This window comes from Myotis lucifugus, unplaced genomic scaffold (assembly GCF_000147115.1).
Source record: "Myotis lucifugus unplaced genomic scaffold, Myoluc2.0 scaffold_85, whole genome shotgun sequence".
In the NCBI taxonomy this organism is placed as follows: Eukaryota; Metazoa; Chordata; class Mammalia; order Chiroptera; family Vespertilionidae; genus Myotis; species Myotis lucifugus.
In genome coordinates, this window is record NW_005871133.1 from 1696 (window position 1) to 20508 (window position 18813).

An 18813-nucleotide genomic window follows, 5' to 3' on the forward strand; every position below is an offset into this window, starting at 1 on the left:
GAGCCTGTGTCCCTGGAGCCGCTCTGCAGATGGTGGGGGAGCAGGCGTCGGGCGGGTGAAGGCAGCTATTGCAGTGCAGCGTGGGCCCGGGAGCCCCGCCCGGCCACTCGGAGCAGGCGGGCAGCAGGCAGCGAGCAGCCGGGCGGGAGGAGGGCTGTGGCCAAGGTCAAGGCCGAGGACCGTCCCAGCCTGTCCTGGGCCGTCGAGGGAGGCACTGCGGCACCCGCAGCCCGGCCCCACCTGTGGGGCGCCGCAAGAGGCTACTTCTTTTTGGGGAAGAAGCTGAATCTCTTTTCCTTGTCTTTCTTGCCCAGGCTGGTGTCAGGGCCGGTGATGGAGGGCAGGGGCAGGCTCTGGGCCTTGACGCGGATACTCTGGGACTCGTTGATGGCGGTGCTCACGCCCTGCAGCCAGGACAGCATCTCCTCCTGTAGGGCGGGAGGGTCAGGCCTCACACCTCCCCAAAGGACGGGAGGGAGGCCCTAGGACTGCCCCTTCTGAGGGAGCCTTCTCCATCTGCCCCTGTGTCCCAGGGGCTGGGCTAGGCTGCCCTGCACTTACCTCGTCCTTGCCATGGAAGAGCCACTCGCTGCCATTGCTCAACCTAGGAGGACAAAGGGTTTCCTGTCCTGGGCCACCTCTGGAGCCCCTGCCCGGGCAGAGGGCTGGCTCTGATGCCACAGCACCCGAGAGAGGTAAGAATCTAGGCCCTCAGCCTTTTTGATTTGAAAAGTCCCTGTGGGGGCAACTCAGGCATGGAGCTGGTCCCATGTAGAGGCCCCTGTCCAGCCACTCATGCCAGTCACACCACCAGGGGAGGGCGGTGGACAGGAGGGGCCTCACCTCAGTTTGAAGACGTGCTTCTTCTTCTTGTAGTTGGCAGCAATCTCGCAGATGGCATGCCTCAGGGCCAGGGGCTCCTCCCCGTGGTAGGGCACCCCCAGGGCCAGGTTCTTGGCGTCCTTGTAGAAGGTCAGCTCGCTGTTCCTGAGCACACAGTACAGGTGGTTCCAGGACCTGCAACGATGCAGACGGCCAGGTCACCCCCCGTCCTGGTCCACGGCTCGACAGGTCCTAGAGCTGCCCCTGGTTTTGACGACACCATTTTTGCCCTGATAAGTAGTAATACATTTTCTTGGAAGTAAAAGTCATCTCCATGTAATTTCATTGCCAAGAGTTACCTATTGTTAACATTTCATGTATTTCTAGTCTTTTTTTCTATTCACATGTTTTTCTACTCACATACCCGGGTGGACAAAAGTAGGTTTACAGTTGTGAGTATATGCAACAGAGTTTATTCTTGCATTATTTACTAATTGTATTATTTATTTGTATTACAACTCTAAACCTACTTTTGCCCCCCCCCATAGCTAAAATTGGATTACACTATATATCCAGTTTTATGTCCTGCATTTATGCTTAACATTATATCATGAGGACATCCTCAAATCCTTAAATATCTCTGGAAAGTAATTTTGAATAGCTGTATGATATCCCGTCACATGTATATAAATAATCTCTTTATTGGTGGACCAGGGGGTAAACATTCTTGTGCATAAACCTTTGCCGATGACGTTGATCTTACCTTGAGATACGTTTTTAGTAGAATCGTCGAGTCTGAGACCAGCAGTGTAACTTTGCACAGCACCTCCCCGTCCACGAGCACACTGGGTTCTCAGTACAGAGCCGTGACGTGCTCAGAGCGGGGTTTTGTTTGGTGGTTGCTGTTATTTTTTGTTTTGTTTGCTGTTACTTTTTGTTTTGTTGATATATGCCCAGCAAACTGTACTAGCACTTGTACAAGAAACGTATTTGTGCAAATCAAGGCTCGTCTAAGCTGGTGTGCTGGGTGACAGCAGCGAGCTTGTAGCTGCCGTGGGCTAACCCGAGCTCCCCCATGAGAAAGGGGGAACATGTTGCCATTTCAGAGATGAACTCTGAGAAACCTTAAGCTCCTCTTCCTTCTTCCCCCTCCTTCACCTCCTCATTCTTGCTTCTCCCTCCCTCCCCCTGGAGGGCAGGAAGGTGGAACACTAGTAGGGCACGCAGGGAGGAAGGGCAGGCAGGTCGGAGAGAGAAGGTGACCTGTACAAGGCTGGCTGCAGAGCCAGTTCACCGAGCCCAGCTTCCTGACGCCCAGCTTGGGGCTCTCCTCCAGCCCCTCAGCACCACCTTTGAGTTGTAACCCAAGTAAGGCAGCTGCTAAGAAGGGTCTGGGTCTGGGAATAAAATCCTGCCTGGAACAAATGGTTTAATCTGAGCTTCTGTTTTCCCATCTGGAAGATGGAAACCTCAATATCACAGGGCGGTCAGGAAGATTCAATCAGTCCTAACATCATGCCTGGTACGCAGTAGGTGCTCAATAAATGCCACTTTCCTAGTTCCTGGTGGACTCTCCACATAGGCAGTACACCTCTTCAGGCAGTGGAGTCCCCAAATTCATTTCTGGAATTTGCATTAGCTTTGGCGTCCCCAGGACAGGCTGTGTGCTGCCAGCTGGTCCTGGGACATGGCTGGCTTCGACCTCCTTGCCACCGAGTCCCTGGGACCCTGGACAGCGGCCTGAAGGTGGAGGCCCAGAGTCCTTAAAGAGGCATCTCTGGGTAGAACAAACCCAAGGGCATGACTGCCTCCAGGTCAGGAAAGGACACAGCTTTTGAAGGAATTCTTCAAGGTCATGGAGTCGCTGCATCTACGCCGACCCCACTCTCTCCTGTATTATAGCCGGGGAAACAAGCCCCGATGGGTAACAAGTGGGACTTGGTCAAGGATATGTTGTCAGTGCCAAGACTGACCTACCCCGCCCTGGGATCAGAGTAACAGCACTGGTGGTCTCTACGCTGCTCCAGGCCTGGTCTCCGCATCAAGGAGGCATGCTATCGTCGTCATCTTACGAAGGGGGAAACTACCTTAGGCTGAGTAACTTGCACAAGGTCACAGGATTTGAACTTGGGACCAGAGCTGCCAGGTGTCAGAGGGGCGCCCAGGAGCACTCAAACCGGAGGTGGAGGGCACCCTCTCCCCCAGCACAGAACTATGTTGCCCAGGCACAGAACTATGTTGCCCAGGCTCCCCTCCCACCGCAGCCTCTTCGCCACCCACCTGTTGGATGCCTTCTTGTTGGGCCCCTCCAGGTCGTGCTTGCGGCCCAGGTAGCCCTCCATCTGCACGCTGTGCCCGTGGTCCTGCTGGGCCGGCAGCGTGATGGGCTCGTCGCCCTCGCTCAGAGGTGTGTCCAGGACCTTGAGAGGCTCTGTGGCGGGCCTCTCATCCCCGCCGGATTTCTCCTCCTGCCCTTCCTTCTGCGGCCCCGGTGGGGGTGGCGGCTGCAGGTCCTGGGGCCACTGTCTCTCTTCTTCCCCCTGCTCAGGGGCACATAGGGGGAGCACACCTTGCTGGGGTTCTGCCCGGGGACGGCTGCTCAGCAGAACTGGGAAGCCAGCAGGCCCCCCCCGGAGCCCGGTTCCCTTCTGCTGTGCCCCTCCTGGCCCTCCCTGGCTCTGCACCTGCTGTGGGTATCAGCTGGCCTGCTTCCCTAGTTTCTGCCCACGTCTCTGGCTCCATTCCCACCCCCAATCTGACATCAACAGGAGGTTCTTAGAGTGAGCCGAAGGCCCGCATGGTTATCTCATCCGGGGGGTTGCGACCCTGCTGGCCAAGCCCGGCTCACCACCTGCCCCAGGCCCTACCCTGCCCTGTCACGTGCTCTAACTCCAGCCGAGTTCTACGTGGGCTCTGGCAAGGTTTCCTATGAAGGGCTGCTGTTAGGCAGGGTTGAAAAACACGTGCGCAAGATGTTGAATGGGAACTCTTCTGTTACCTTCCACTTGTGTCTAAAACCTCAAAGTGAGGGCGCCAGGCCCTGTGTGTCCCCCACGCCCTTAAAAAGGGACAACCCGGCCTAGTTGGCCCTGCTCCTGCCATTTGATGGGGCAGCGGTTCCCACGCCTGGATGCCTTTGACGTAAAACTCACCTTGAGAACTCGAATGCAAGAGGCCCGGACCCTGCCTTTACGCTGCTGCGTTAGCCTGGAGCGGGGTCAGCGCATCGGGCTTCCTTCACAAGCCTTTCCTGCATGCTAATGTCGGAGGGCGGACCGTCGCCTGTAAGGAGTCCCTGCCCTGGGGGAGGACTGGCTTTGCCTCCCTCACCTCCCCGTGGAGGGCGGGTGCTCCCGGCTGCCCACGCTGAGTGAAGGGCCTCCAGGGGAGCCACGCGCTGTGTCAGGTGCCCATGAGAGGGGAAGTAGCCCTCCCGTTCCCCAGCTGGGCTCCTCCTTATGCAGAAGCCTTGCTGATCTGCCCTGTGCCTGCTGCAGGAGAAGCTGGCAGGCCAGATGGGTGGCTCTCCTACATGTCCAATGAGCACCAAGGAAGGCAGCCCAGCTCAAAGCCATCCGGCCAGAACCGTGTCTCAAAGGCCTGACTGTGGAGACCTGCAGCGCCAGGTGGGACGGCCTTGAAGGCCCCCACGCAGCCGCGTCTGGACACCCGAAGGACCAAGGGCATCGACAGCCCAGGAGCTGCCCCAGGAGGCAGTGATGAGATGGGTCCCTTTTCTACTCCTTACTCCAACCACTGAAGATGAGGCAAGGCCCAGAAGAGCAGACCCCTGCTCCCCACTGTGGCTCCTACAAAAGACTCGGTCAAATACGAAAGAGAGAGATGGAGGATGGGAGGATGTGGGCACCAGATTAGGCACCGGATTGAAGCTTTAAACTGAAATAGGTTGGGTAGACGAAAAGTGACCAAGGTCTGCCTGAGATGGCACCAAGGAATGGAAAGGGAGGCTCAATGGCCATGTTCAAAGGCAGTGCTTGGAAGAGAGATGAAGCTGGTCATGTTTCTATTCCATAAAGCAAGGGCTGTTCAATAAACAGGTATAAGTTGGGGTTCCACTAAGATCTTACTTAAAGAAAGGATAACATGACTGGAAAAGATCGAAAACCACTACCCTAGTCAAATACCTTCAATTTATGAGAAAATCTTTGCTCAGAGTGGTTAAGTGACTTATCCAAGATCACACAGCTTACAGGTATGGGAGGCAATTAAGAGCGTGCATTCCAGAAGTGGACGGACCTGAGTTTTTATCACATCTATAGGGCTCTCATCCTTTGCTGTCTTAGAACCCCCTGAGAGTTGTGGCCAGGCCACCCTCATTTTCATGCATTTGCACAATTTGCATCTTCAAGAGCACAATGAGCCAGCATTGCCCCCAAGGATCTGGAGGCCCAAAGCCTGGATGTCCTCTAGCACAGAGGAAAGGCAAGAGTAGCAGGAGTAGGTCTGGAGCCTGGGTTTGGGGTCCTTCTGGGAACCCCATCAGGCCAACCCTCTGATCTGGTGTAAGGTTTGGGAGGTGGACAGTATTGCAGAGTGAAGCCTTTTCATCCCTTCCCTTTCCACCTGGCCGCACTGCTCCTCCCCGCACCTGCCCTGGGGTCTCGGGAAAATGGCATGGCAGACGCTCGGTGGGGAGCCCGCAGACCCTCACAGCCATGCCTGACCCTCGCCCAGCCTTCCCCTCCTGGGACTGGTCTTACTGGAGGCCTGTGAGCCCACATTTTCTTCCCACACTTTCACTTCCATTCTCCTTCCTTTTGGGAACTGTCCTCTGAAAATAAAGATGCATTTCCCCAGGACTGCTTCCCACCGTAACCACCTCTCTCTGCTTCCTCCCAGCGGGCGCCTGGCCCATTCCCTGGCAGGGGCATCCAGAGGCCAAGGCCACTGTGATCAAAAGTTAACTGGCTGGGTCATGGGTTGGCTTTGGAAAAGGGGCGTTTCCAACGATTTCTTAAGTGCTCTGGACTGTCCCCATGGAGAGATTTAAAGTGCACCCTGTCCTCTCTGTCCCCACCGCCAAGGCCTGAGGAGAAGGCCCAGGGCTGATGGCTTCTCTTCCCCTGGGCTGGGGGAGGGGACACCGCTGAGAAAGACGGTGGCATGGTTTGGGCAGATGGGCCTTCCTGTCCCAGGTTCCAGGGGTGACTATGCTTTGTGCCATCTTATAAGAGGGAGCCGGGAAAGAGGGGAGGTGGTGACAGTACTGCGGCTTCTGGAACCAGGCCATGGAGATCCTGCCTTGCCCAATAGGTGGAGGGGTCTGAGGACAGCAGAGCACCAAAAGGGGGTGCTGGCTGAGGAGCGGGGCCCAGAGCTGGGGGCTCCTTGGCTGTAGAGACAGGCAGGTTCTGCCAAAAGGCCCTGCATAGATGAGGTGGTCTGGTTCCCGTCTGTCCTCCATTCTATAGGCAGAAGGCCTGCTGCGCTAGCCCTCAGGCCATTGGGAGGGTGCACGGATTAGACCTACACTGCTGAGCGGTACCCAGCCTAGAGAGGGCACCCAGAGGAGCTGGGGACACGGAGGGGGAAGGGCCAGCTGCTTGGAGTTTCTGGGGGTCAGGCTGGGTGGCTGGTGAGTCTTAGGCCATACACGGGAGTGAGAGCATGAGGGAGAATGGCCTGGGGGTGAGGCTGGAATAAGGGAGGTGCTGCCTGCAGCATGGAGCCCGGTTCTCTGGAGACTGGTGGGCAGGGGTGGGGGAGACGTGTGAGAGGCGGGCATGTGCACTGGCTGCTGGGGTCATGATGCCAGGGTAGGACTGGGGACATCTGCTATTGGCTGCTGGTTGGGGGACACGAGGGGATAGAAGGGCACAGACAGGAGCCTTTTATAGGATCGTAAACAGGGAGAGGCCCCGGCCACTGATGGAGGTGGGTGAGGGGGGGATGGCCACCTCAGAATCTTGTAAGCTCAACTTTTTAGGGTCCTGCCTTGCTAGGAAGCTGGCTTGGCGGGGGTGCAGGCAGAGGGTTGAGAGTCTCCTCCACAAAGGAGGTTCAAGAAAGGGAGGTTATGGGCACATTTCTTCTCAAGAGTTGAAGGTGTCCTTCCAGGCTCAGCCAGCAGGTGGCAGGACAGCACACAGACTACTCTAGCTCCCTGGTTTGTGAACACAGGAAATTTTGGAGGTTCTAGAAGATGTTCAGTGAACCCAGGTACACTAACAAGAAAAGAAACACAAGTGAGGAGCTTCTCTCTCGAGGAGATGCTGATAAGCGAGGGCCAGGGCATAAGGGTGCGTCGCAGAAAGCGAATGCTCCACCTTAGCTGGCCGATGGTCCTGCCTATGTCACCGCAAGGACTGGGCTCAGAGTGTGTGTGAAGTGGGCCTCGAGGGAGGGGCACTCGGGAAGGTTCGGGAGGGCTTAGGCAATGGATGTTAGAATTCATAGGGAGGGAGTTTCTTTTAAGAGATGAAAGGCTGCCCTAACTGGTTTGGCTCAGTGGATAGAGCATCGGCCTGCAGACTCAAGGGTCCCAGGTTCGATTCCAGTCAAGGGCATGTACCTTGGTTGCGGGCATATACCCAGTGGGAGGTGTGCAGGAGGCAGCTGATTGATGTTTCTCTCTCATCGATGTTTCTAACTCTCTATCCCTATCCCTTCCTCTCTGTAAAAAATCAATAAAATATATTTTTTAAAAAAAAGAGATGAAAGGCTACAGTGAGGGATGGAGGAAAAAAATGAAGACTTAACAAATCACCTACCAGATGCCAGATGTTCTACCTGTACTCTCTCTTCCCATCCTCACACCCTCTCTGCAAGGCAGGTATCCTCACCACACCGATTTCAGAGGAGGGAACCAGGCCTGGGGTGGGGAATGAATAACTTGTCCATAGCCTCACATCTAGTGAGCGGAAGGTTGAGATGCAGATCTGCTGCGGGGGAGGGGGGTGTACTATTGCTAGAGGGAAGTACCTGTCTGATGGGTCACAGCCCACATGGGCAGCTCGGTTCTGTAAGATACGTGGCTGGCCAGCTGAGGCAGCGGATCACATCAGAACCACACTGGAAGGGGCCAGAAGCGGGGCTTGGAGCCAGACAGGACTTATTACTGATGCGGTAGGCAACCACATAGCCCTGGGGAACTGCAGGTGTGTGTGTGGGGGGAGGGAGCTGGCCACTTACACCTGAGTTTTACCCTCCACCGGCACCTGACATCGAGGCTCTCCTCTGGGTGAGGGGCTGTTGGCAGGCAGGCTGGGAAGGCTGTCCACAAGACAGTTGTTCACAAGGAAAGAAAAAGGGATGGTCTGTTGAGTTGAGAGCAGTCAGAGATGAAGAGATGGCCACTTAGAGTGATCAGAGACAAAAGTCTAAAGAGAAAGAAGTTGTTGAATAGGGGAAGAGGGTGAGGAGCGGAGGCTGGGCCAGGCGGTGAGGGTCCCCCGGTTGGTGGTGGGAATGGTGAGGGGCTCCCATGAGAAGTGGGGGGGGGGAGCAAAGTGGATCAACATGTGCTTTTGGGGCCAGTTGTCTGAGATGCCAAGTGGGGGTCCAGGGAAGACAACAGGAGGGAACGAGAGCAGAAGGCCCCCAGGTAAAGTGAGGGCGATGGAGAGGGGAGTGTGCAGGGTCCCCTTGGACGGATGTGGGGTGGTGGGGGGAGACCTGGCCCACTGGCGGCATCTGGGCCAGAGGAGAACGAGGCTTCCTGGGGAGCTGTCTTCATCATTCCCACCGGGGTGTGGGCTCTTCGGGCCCTGCCCTGGAGAGCAGGGCTTGCTGGGTCAGCATTAGAAAGACTAAACAATGAGTGAGAACTACAACCGTCGTCGTTCTCATCGGTAACTGAGGTCCAGAAAAAAAAAAAAAAAGACTAAACAGATGACTCGCCCATCCAGCTCCACCACCCACTGTCGAGCGGGCAGCTTCCAACCTGACTCTGAGCTGAGGCCGCCCAGAGCCCACCAGTATCTGGGATGCTCTGAGACACAGCTTGGAAGAAAGAACTCGGGAGGGGCCTTTGGAACAGTGTGGCCAGAAAGATCCCGTCTGAACACAGCACAAAAGCTGGGCACACCCAGCGGTGAGCAGCTGTCCAGCAAGAGCCCAGAGCCAGCTTCTCTGGGGAGCCTGGAGTAGCAGGGCCCGGGGCCAGAGAGCAGGCAGACACACCCCTGCCTCGCTGACTCAGGCATCCTGGGGAGGCAAGGACACGCCCAAGTTTAGGGGAAACGGGGTTCTTTCCAGGCCGGTCTGCTCATTATGAGCAAACACAAGATTTGCATTCACTGCAAAACTCGAAGCAGCAGCTCAGTTGGGCCTCGCAGGGGGAGGGGAGGAGGGATGGGGAAGCTTGCTCAGGCAAGAAGAAACAGCTGCTGCCTCCACACCCACATCCCTCCCATCCAAGGACGTCAGAGCCTGGGCTCTGGCTGCTGATGAAAGCGCCAGGCTGCCTGGGGGAGTTGCACAGGTTGCCAAGGGGGTGGCAGCCGCTGGAGCCAGCCAGGCACTGGCTGAAAGGTGTCCTGTCTCCCAGAAGTGTGGGGAGGGCTGCAACCCAGTGCCCATCCAGCCCCGGGCACCGGCGCTCGCATTCTCGTGCTGGCTACTCTTCTGAAGCCACAGCGATCACAGGAGGAGAGCCAGGGTCCTAGTCTCAATGCCCATGCTCATCCCACTCCTCGGGAAGCCAGCTGCAGGCAGCCTGGGGTCCCGGTGAGAGTGCCGTCTGAGTGCTTGGGGGAGGGGGTTTTCTGTGACTACCTCCTGTGGGGCCTGGTAATGACTCGCACCAGGCAGCTACTCTCCTGCGGGCCTGGCGCCCTCGAGTCCTGAACCACAGACCGCATCTGTCCAGGCCTGAGGCAGACAGGCCTGACTGTCCCAAACCATGAACCGCGAGGACACACTGTTTCTTGTCACAGCCCCTAGGAGCACCTTTCAGGCATGTGACCTGTCGCAGCAGCCCGGCTGGGAGATCCCAGAGCAGCCCCCTTCCCACCAGGCGAGGAACAAGTCCAGGGCGCAGCCAGGAGACATCCAGGGCTGCTGGCTGGGGCCGGGGCCTGGAGTAACTCGGATTTCTCTGCAATATCGCTTCTGTCCCGTGAAACCAACGCAACATCTCAACGTCAGCATCTCACCCGGATGTCAAGGAGGATTCCGAGGCCCCAGAGCCCGGGAGATGAGGACCTTAGCAGGACCCCAGCCCTTCCCAGGGCCACACGCAGGTGCAAGGGAAACATGTAAGGTGAGGGTATTGGGGTGAGTGCGCCCCAGGCACAGAGAGGAAGGGCCCCCCTCTAGCACCCAGGAGGGAGGCAAAGGCACTGGCCGTGTCAGGAACTGAGTTCCAGCCCTGCCTCTTCCCGAAACAGGGACAGAGGCAAACACCGCAGCCCTCTGCCTCGTCCTTCCCATCTCCAGCCTCACACCCAGCAGCACCTGACAAACACGAACCAGGTTCCCTAGCTCCGGAGGAGGCAGGCCAGTGGGGAAAACCACTCTCCCGCCCCTCCCTTTATTCAGCACACTGATGACACTCGGGAACGTTCTGGACTCTCTGTAATCCTGCGGAGGGCTTTATAAGGGCGAGGAGCCCCGGGAAGACAAGGTGGCTTGTCTAAATCATGCCGGAAAGTTCCCGAAGAACTTGGGGCGAGAGCCCAGCATCCTGACCTCCACCCCGGAGTTGGCCTGTTGTCATACCTGCTTCTTCTGCTTGGCCTCACACACACTTATCTACTTACCTTATGAATGAATCCGTTTTTACCAGAATATGCTCTAATGGGGAAAGGTGAGGGGCGAGGAAGGTGATGCAGGGAATGGCACTCGGTGCCTGCGTGTACATGCGTGTGTGTGCACACAGGAAGGGGAGGGAAGGGGAGGGTCGGGTGGGGCCGGCAGGGTGGCCGCGTGTGGTGTGCAGCAGTCTAGACGGGCTCAGGTGCCTGGTCCGCTCCCGTCTGTTCCCCCAAGCAGGAAGCCGCATGCACCAGTGATGGGTCTCACAGGAAGCGACACGCGTGGGTCTATTCTATAGGGCACCGACACCAGACCACACACACGGGACAGCAGCCAGCCACCGCGCCCAGGCCCACCGAGAGAAGGCCCAGCAGACAGCCGGCCTTCCTGGGAGAGGCCTTCGTGTCGGCAAAGGGCTCCCAGCCAGCGTGAGACCCGTTAGGTTTTCTTCTCGTATCAGAGACCAATGGGGGAGCACACCTCCCTCGGAGTTTCGTGGATCCTCATGAAAACTCAACGCAGGCTGAGACAGGACGGCAGCAGGAAGTGTTCCCAGGAGGCCTCGGGCCTGGCTTTTACGGAGTCGCCAATGGTTTCTTCCTGGTGCTGGGCACAGGCCCGTTTTCCCGGCTGGAGGGCGGGCTCTCTGAGAGGGTCTCAAGGGTGGGCCCACTCTTCCTTCCAGAGAGACTCAGGTCCAAGCAGGTTTTATTCCCCCGAACCCAATGACCTCCCGATGCTGGATGGAGGCGGCTGACACACATGTAATTACATTTGCACAGACGTACGTGACACAGACAATGGGTGGAGTCATTCAGGAGGTCACAAGGAGCCCGCAGACCCGGGACACCACTGCACACAGACACAGGGGATGCACAGCCGAAGCGCGGGTGGTGCAGGAGGTGGAGGCGGGGGCAGCCCCAGCCCGTGTCCACAGTCCGTGCCAGCCCCCAGCGTTTGCGCTCCTTCCGGCGGGGGCTGTCACTGGGAGAAAGGGGCTGGGGCGCAGTCCACCGGAGACCCCCACAGGCCGCGATGGGAGCTTGAGAGGGAACTTCTGGGAGAGACCCGGCAGCGGGAGCCCAGCAGTGCCCTCTGCTGGACACAAAGGGCTGGTGCAGCTCAGGAAGAGAGGCCTCCCACCAGGCTGGAGGCAGAGAGGGGGCTGTGTGTGTGTGTGTGTGTGTGTGTGTGAGTGTGACAGAAGTGTGTGCTGAAGGGCTGAAGTCTGGACCTGACAGGGATTCTGCACAGGAAATAATCACTGTGTGTGCATTTTGTTCTGGGGTGGTTGGTGTGCCAGAAATTTTCACCTAGAATACCAATTTCCCTAAACCCCCAAAGGTTCAGGCAAGCTCACCGGGGCACCTGTAGAGGCGGGGGTTCATGCAGAGAGAAGCCATGCAAGGCACATGCTGAGGTTTTGCTTTCTTCTCAGCCGCTCCCCAGGGCGTTTTCCCCAAACCTGGGTTACAGACTCACAGGCCTCCTGCACCGACCCCCTGGGTCCTTTTAGCTAAGGGACCTCTTCCAGGCAAGGTCCTGAGCCATATGCCCAGGCGACTGGCAGCTGGTGTGTCTTAGTCCCCTCCCGCTCCTCCCCTCAGCCACACACGCTCCTTTTCCACAAGTGGGGGGACTGGCCCTGTGACCCAGAAGCCCTGGGGCTCTCCCCATGCTCACAGGGCTCCTTCAAGTCTGTTCCTGCCCCAGAACCAGCTCCACATCCAAACTCATTGACCAACAGGCCTCAGACCAGGAAGGTGCAATGGGGCAGGGGGCTGTGCCTGGGGAGGGAGGGGACTGCTAGAGGGGCGGGCGCCCTGAAATGCGTGGCTGTGGCGGGCACCCCTGGGCTGTCTATTTGTGTATGTGTGTGTATGTGTGTGGTGAGACACTGTGTTAAGGATGGAGTGAGAGGGAAAAAGGACGGTGTATGGAAATGAGTCATCCCTGTATACACTGTTTCCCCTGCTGTAGATGGTGATGTATTTATACAAGAAAATTTATTAGACTAGGTAAAACCAAACTAATGGAGTCATGTCAGTGGGCTCACATGTCAGTTTCTTCTGGGTCGAGGGGAGGAGGGGAGTCAGTCTAGGAATTGAGAAAACCTAAGTGGAAATGCAGACTGGTCTGAAGGAGGAGTCTGGGGGTGCGGTGGCCGTGCCTGCCCTCGACTTCCGCCCCGGCCCCGGCCCCGGCCGAGCCTAGTAGGGGTGAGCAGGTTCTGGCAGCAACGACTCCCAGGAACTAGACAAGTGGGACAGGAAACTGACCGGGGACGTTCTCTCCGTGGCCGCTCGATGGGGACCTCGGGGACCCTCCCCTGCTGTCTCGCCTTCCTCCTCTTGAGGCCTACGAAGACACAGCCCCTCTTCAGAAACAAGCACCTCTGAGGCCAGCGCCTACCCCAGGCCTGGCTCTCCGGCCCTCCTCCCGGAGCTCATGCCAAGTACCTCCCCACCCAGGCCTCCTGGAAGCCTGCAGGTGCTTAGCAAGTTGCTGCTTCATCTGCCTTAACTCCCTGCTCCCACCGGCTCTGCCTGCAGCAGGTCTCCAGCCACCCCTGACTTGGGGTTAGCCACAGCTCCTCTCTGCCCTCAAGCTCGACACTCCCGATTTCTCTAACTAGTGGCCCACGTGTGAGAGGTCACAGGTGTGTTTTTAAACCTCAGGGGGGCCCAGCTGATATAGCTCAGTGGTTGAGCATCAAATTATGAACCAGGAGGTCACAGTTCAATTCAAGGTCAGGGTACATGCCTGGATTGTGGGCTCGATCCCCAGTGTGGGGCGTGCAAGAGGCAGCCTTTCAATGATTCTCTCTTATCATTGATGTTTCTATCTCTCTCACCCTCTCCCTTCCTCTCTGAAATGAATTAAAATACATTAAAAAAAGATCAGGGGGCTGTTTCTGATTAAAAATACTCTCCCTCCTCCTCCCCCTCACATAGTGCTCTAGCGAAGCCCACCACCCAGCCCTCCCCATACTTACCCAGTCTCCTCCACGGGGGGCTCTGGGATCTGGCGTTCTTTCAGCTCAAGCTGGGGGAGGAAAAGGCCAAGGGGGTCAGAGAAGCCAAGGAGGGGAGACTACTCTCAGACCCCTTTCTCTAATGGGCTCCCTGTACCCACCACACCCCGGCATATGTTCCTTCTGGGTTACCCCCTCTTGTCTTCGGGTTCAAAAGTCAGTCCTCTCTTCCACCCCTGCTTCCTTCCCACTCCCTGCCTTGCCAGCCTTTCACCCTGTCCTTAGTGTCCAACAACAGCTAAGAGCTCTTGACCTGAGACACCCTCCAGGCGTGGCCGCCCACACCCAGCCCGGCTCACCGTGGTGGGCTTCTCCAGGGCCGCGAAGCGCTCTGCCCAGCTGGCCGTGGACTTCTCGAACGCCTCGTGCCTCTTGATGAGCTTCTCCACACTGTCCACCGTGTGCCCGAAGTCCCGGCTGGCCAGGTAGGGCTCCTGGGCGATCAGCCACGCCTCAGCCACGGAGGCGTCCCGAGAGAACTGGCACACTTCCAGCACTGCCACGGAGAGCGAGACACAGGCCCCACAGGGCCCAGGGGGCCGTCAGCACCAGCGGCCGCTCCCGGGGACTCGGGGACCCACACAGAGTTGGCAGTCAGGCATGAGGCCCGCACGCGTGCCCGTGACTACGGACACCCTGTGCAGGGATGACCTTCTCCCGAGACCACTCCTCCCCACGCCAGGCCCCTACCTCGCTTCCATCAGTAGTGATGCTTTAAAAACCCACCAGTGAGAACCGCCGCTGCCAAGTGACAGCAGCTCACAGCTCCTGCGTTGAGCATCTGCCCTCTGGGGGTCAGTGCGTGTCATAGCTACTGGCCAGTTGGCCGTTTGCTTTGGCTTTTATATATATAGATTGGGCGTTACTGCTGTAAAGAAAAGTTATTGAGCCCGGCCGGCGTGGCTCAGGGGCTGAGCATCGACCTATGAGCCAGGAGGTCACGGTTCGACTCCCGGTCAGGGCACATGCCCGGTTGCGGGCTTGATCCCCAGCGTGGGGCCTGCAGGAGGCAGCCGATCCATGATTCTCTCTCTTCATTGATGTTTCTCTCTCCCTCTCCCTCCTCTCTCTCAAATCAGTAAAAAAATATACATATTTAAAAAATAAAATAAAATAGCATTGTTGGTGTGCAAAAAAACAAAACAAAAAAAACCCAAAAAGCAAAAAACAAAAAACCCATCAGTGAGAACAAACTCCATTGTGAAAACAAGATGTAGTCTAGACATCTCCCTTTGAGGAGCTGTGTTCTGCCCTGAACAGCCTCTCCCCAGCCCTCGGCTGTCCCACAGAATCGTGCATGAAGAGCCAGGGGACCCATCCAGGGCTTCCTGGCTCGTGGCACCCGCCTGAGTGGCGGGATTTCTCCACCTTCCTAGTCTCCACAGTTCCTTCTGTGCCCAACACGCCTCAGATCAAACATCTGGGATGCACTCGGGCAGTGATGGCGAACCTATGACACGCGTGTCAGAGGTGACACGCGAACTCATTTTTTTGGTTGATTTTTCTTTGTTAAATGGCATTTAACTATATAAAATAAATATCAAAAATATAAATCTTTGTTTTACTATGGTTGCAAATATCAAAAAATTTCTATATGTGACACAGCACCAGAGTTAGGTTAGGGTTTTTCAAAATGCTGACACGCCGAGCTCAAAAGGTTCGCCATCACTGCACTAGGGCCAGTTATTTAAACTCTCTAAGGATCCCAGCTGCTGGCTCCAGCAGCGTGGCCCTCTGAGCGGCTCCCAGAGGCCTGGGCAATGGAGCTTTGAGGATGAGTGTGTTGTGTGGGGGGTGCTGCTCTCAGCAGTGGTGACATCACCCTCCTGCCCCGCCCAGCAGGCCTGGCCCCTCCCCTCCAGGTCCCCTGGCTCCCCGGGCAGCACTCACACATGCTGAGCCGCTCCCAGCGGGCCTCCCACTTCTCATTCATCTCTTTCCTCCTGGACATCACCTGCTGCAGTTTCTCCCTGATCTGCGGGGAGGGAGAGAGAACAGCTCAGGCTTCGGTAACCCTGCCCCCTGGGTGAGTCGGTGCACAGAGATCCTGCAGAGACCGCCGGGCTTGGTCACACAGACCTGGCTTCGAGTCTTGGCCCAGCCACTTGCTAGCTGTGCAGCCCTGGGCAAGTTACTTAACCTCTCTGAGGCACCTCACCTAGGAAGTGGGTGTTGCCAACTGCAAAGCCTGCACACATGTCGGCGACAGGTGGGTTATTAACCTGCTCTCTCTACCAAGCAGCCAGCCCCTGAGTGGGTGTGGTGGGCTCTCCTCACCAGTGCTCCAGGGAGGAAAGGAAGATGAGCCCCCCAGGAAGCTGTCTGGTCCAGCGAGAGTGGGGGCAAGGACGGAGAAGGCTGGCTGTCCCCCTGTCCCCTCACCTCCTCGGAGGCCTGGTGCTCCCGCTGCAGCAGGGACTCGCCAAGCTCCAGGCAGGCGTTGAAGTTCTTGCTCCGGGTTTCGATCTCCGCCCTGATGCCCTGGTGATACTTCATGAGCAGTTCCACTGAGGAGACGTCCCTGGGGGGCGGGGCGGGGGGGGGGGGGAGAGAGAGACAGGGCAGGGAGGAGAGAGTCGAGGGAGAGAATGTGGTGACTCCGGTCAGCCTGATGCCAAGTCCTGCTCAGAGGGGCCACCCTCACCTGCCTGGGGTCTGAGCCCACCCTCCTCCCCCGACAGGAACACTGGTGCTGACTGATGCCCTGGTGTCTTCCACTGGCCAGTGGCCAGGGCCGGGGCGGGGCTGCAGGGCCCCTGGAGGAAGCCTGGGGGTGCTATTTGACAATAACAAGGTAGGAAGCTCTGATGCAGGCTACCACGAAGCCATCCTGAACAGTGTGCTCAGTGACAGCAGCCAGGCAGGAAAGACCACAAATTATATAATTCTGTTCATGAAAAAAGTCCAGAGACAGAAAACAGGTTAGTGGCTGCCAGGGGCTCAAATGGGGGGATGGGGAGTGATGACGGCTGGGGGCACATGGTTTCTTTTTGGGATGATGAAAATCTAAACTTATGCCCTGGCTGGTTTGGCTCAGTGGATAGAGCATCGGCCTGTGGACTTGAAGGGTCTCAGGTTCGATTCTGGTCAAGGGCACATGCCCGGGGTTGTGGGCTCTGATCCCTATTAGGGGGTGTGCAGGAGGCAGCCGATCAATGATTCTCTCTCATCATTGATGTTTCTATCTCTTTCTCCCTTCTTCCTCTCTCTGAAATCAATAAAAAAGTATTTAGAAATAAATAAATAAACTTATATTGCAATGGGCGTACAACTGAATATATGAAAAACCACTGAATGGTATCCTTTAAATATGGAATTGCATGGTATGTGAATTGTATCTCAATAAAGATGTTAAATATTAAAGCTTGACCATCAGGACCAGCACCAGAGGGGCAGACCTGGCCAGAAATGACTGTGCCGTGACCCAGAGCCCGGCCCCGCTGAGCTCTCGCTGCCCAAGCGCCTGTCCCACCTCCCACAGCAATGAGCTCCTTCCTGAGATTTAGGGGCATGGCCCCCACAACCCAGTGCCGGGAAGAAGGAATAGTGAACCCCGTATTCTCACTGCTTCGCGTAGAACCTCACTAACAGATGCCTTTCATGCCACACTCAGGGCTCCCTTTCCTCAGAAATGGCTGGTCCTCCCAGCGGAAGCCCCCCTCAGTTTCAGCCTGGACGCAGCCCTAGGGGTGCCTGGGGCTCCTATGCACCCACAGGGCAGGACTGTCCCTCCCAGGGCAGGACTGTCCCTCCCAGGACATCACTGTCCCTCCCAGGGCAGCATGTCCCTCCCAGGGCAGGACTGTCCCTCCCAGGGCATCACTGTCCCTCCCAGGGCAGCATGTCCCTCCCAGGGAAGGACTGTCCCTCCCAGGACATCGCTGTGTCTCCAGGGCAGAGCCTCAGTGCAGCTCCCCGGCTGCCAGCCTCTGAGACAACAAAGCCCGGAGCGGGCTGCCTTGAGGACGCCCCCTCACCTGGGCCTCTCCTGCGTCTCAATCTGCCGGATGATGCTCTCCATCCAGGAGAGCAGGTCGCGGGCCATGCTGAAGAAGCGGAACTTGTCCGCCGTGTCCACCAGCTGGGTGCGGCGCCCGGCACAGGCATCGAGCAGCGCCTGCCACGCAGCAGACACCTCGCGCTCCTTGTCCTGGATGGCGTCCGCCTTTTCCCCAGCGTACGCCATCTGCAGGCGGGTGGCCACGTCCTGGAACTGCTGTACCTGCGATCGGGCAAACCTGGACATTGTCCCCCAGAAAGATGCATCCCCTGCCTCCTTCCTGCCTCCCCCCACCCCAGGCGCCGCTGGGAGGCAGCACCCACTGGGTGCAGGAGCAGCTCTTGCTTTGGCACCTCTGCTGAGGCAATGCCCCTCCCACCCCCCACGGGTGCTCCTCATCCAAGGGGAGCGAGAGGGCCTCTATGCCCTTTGATTTCCTCAGAGATATGATCATAAGAATAACTATGTGCCAGGAGCTTCTAAACACTTTAATTTATTGCTCCCTTCATTTTTACAACAGCCCCATGAAAGAGGACTAGGGAACAGGCCTGTCATCCCTGTTCTGGAGACGAGGAAACTGAGGTACGGGGGGGAGGGGCTAAGTGATGGGCCTGAGTCACTCACAGGAGCAGACAGGGCAGCTGGGGGTGGGGGTGAGCTCCCATGTCCCTGTTCACAACCTGCACGCTGCCTCACCAGACCCCAGTGCGAGGCCGGCCGGGCAGTGCAGCCTCATCTACCTGCCTCAGGGGCTCCGGCGCCCCTCCAGCTGGAGGACAAACGCCTAGGACGCCCCGCTCTGGGTGAACCAGGGGCCTGAGCCTGCTGGGTCGGTGCAGGACTGCACAGCAGCCCATCTCTCCTGCCACAGGAGGCCCAGCAAGTGCCCAACAGCCGGGCCCTCGCCCTGCACGTTCTATCGCACTGAACTCTATAGAACCCACAGACCTTGGCAGTGCCTCAGGGAGTAGCCCATTGATGGGAGGAGGGGGGGGTCTAGACAGATTTGGGGGCTCCTCCAGGTCCCATGTGGAAAGGCCGAACAGCCCAGGGCCGAGGGCAGTCTGTAGTCAGACTGCAGGGTCTGCATCCTGGCTCCACTGCGAATTGCATGTTCCGGCACCGCGCCTGCCCTCGCTAAGCCTGGTCCTCATCTATAAAATGCAGGGAGCAGCATACCATCCTCAGAGGGTGGCTCTGGGGACCCAGACAACCCACGTATAATGTAGAACAAGCGCCC

The 18813-nt window shown here is 57.5% G+C and overlaps 1 protein-coding gene across 1 annotated transcript in view; it reads right to left on the reverse strand.

Annotated features, from left to right (window-relative positions):
* Window positions 1-260: 260 nt before the first annotated feature.
* Window positions 261-18813, reverse strand: part of SPTB (spectrin beta, erythrocytic) — a 62131-nt gene continuing 43578 nt past the window's right edge. The window contains exons 26-35 of the mRNA XM_023755813.1: window positions 17551-17795; window positions 15956-16094; window positions 15464-15548; window positions 13873-14069; window positions 13535-13584; window positions 12819-12897; window positions 3103-3362; window positions 844-1017; window positions 562-604; window positions 261-428 (exon numbers count right to left, since the gene is read on the reverse strand). Of these exons, the coding sequence (XP_023611581.1) occupies window positions 261-428; window positions 562-604; window positions 844-1017; window positions 3103-3362; window positions 12819-12897; window positions 13535-13584; window positions 13873-14069; window positions 15464-15548; window positions 15956-16094; window positions 17551-17795 (1440 nt within the window). The remainder of the gene's footprint in view (window positions 429-561; window positions 605-843; window positions 1018-3102; window positions 3363-12818; window positions 12898-13534; window positions 13585-13872; window positions 14070-15463; window positions 15549-15955; window positions 16095-17550; window positions 17796-18813) is intronic.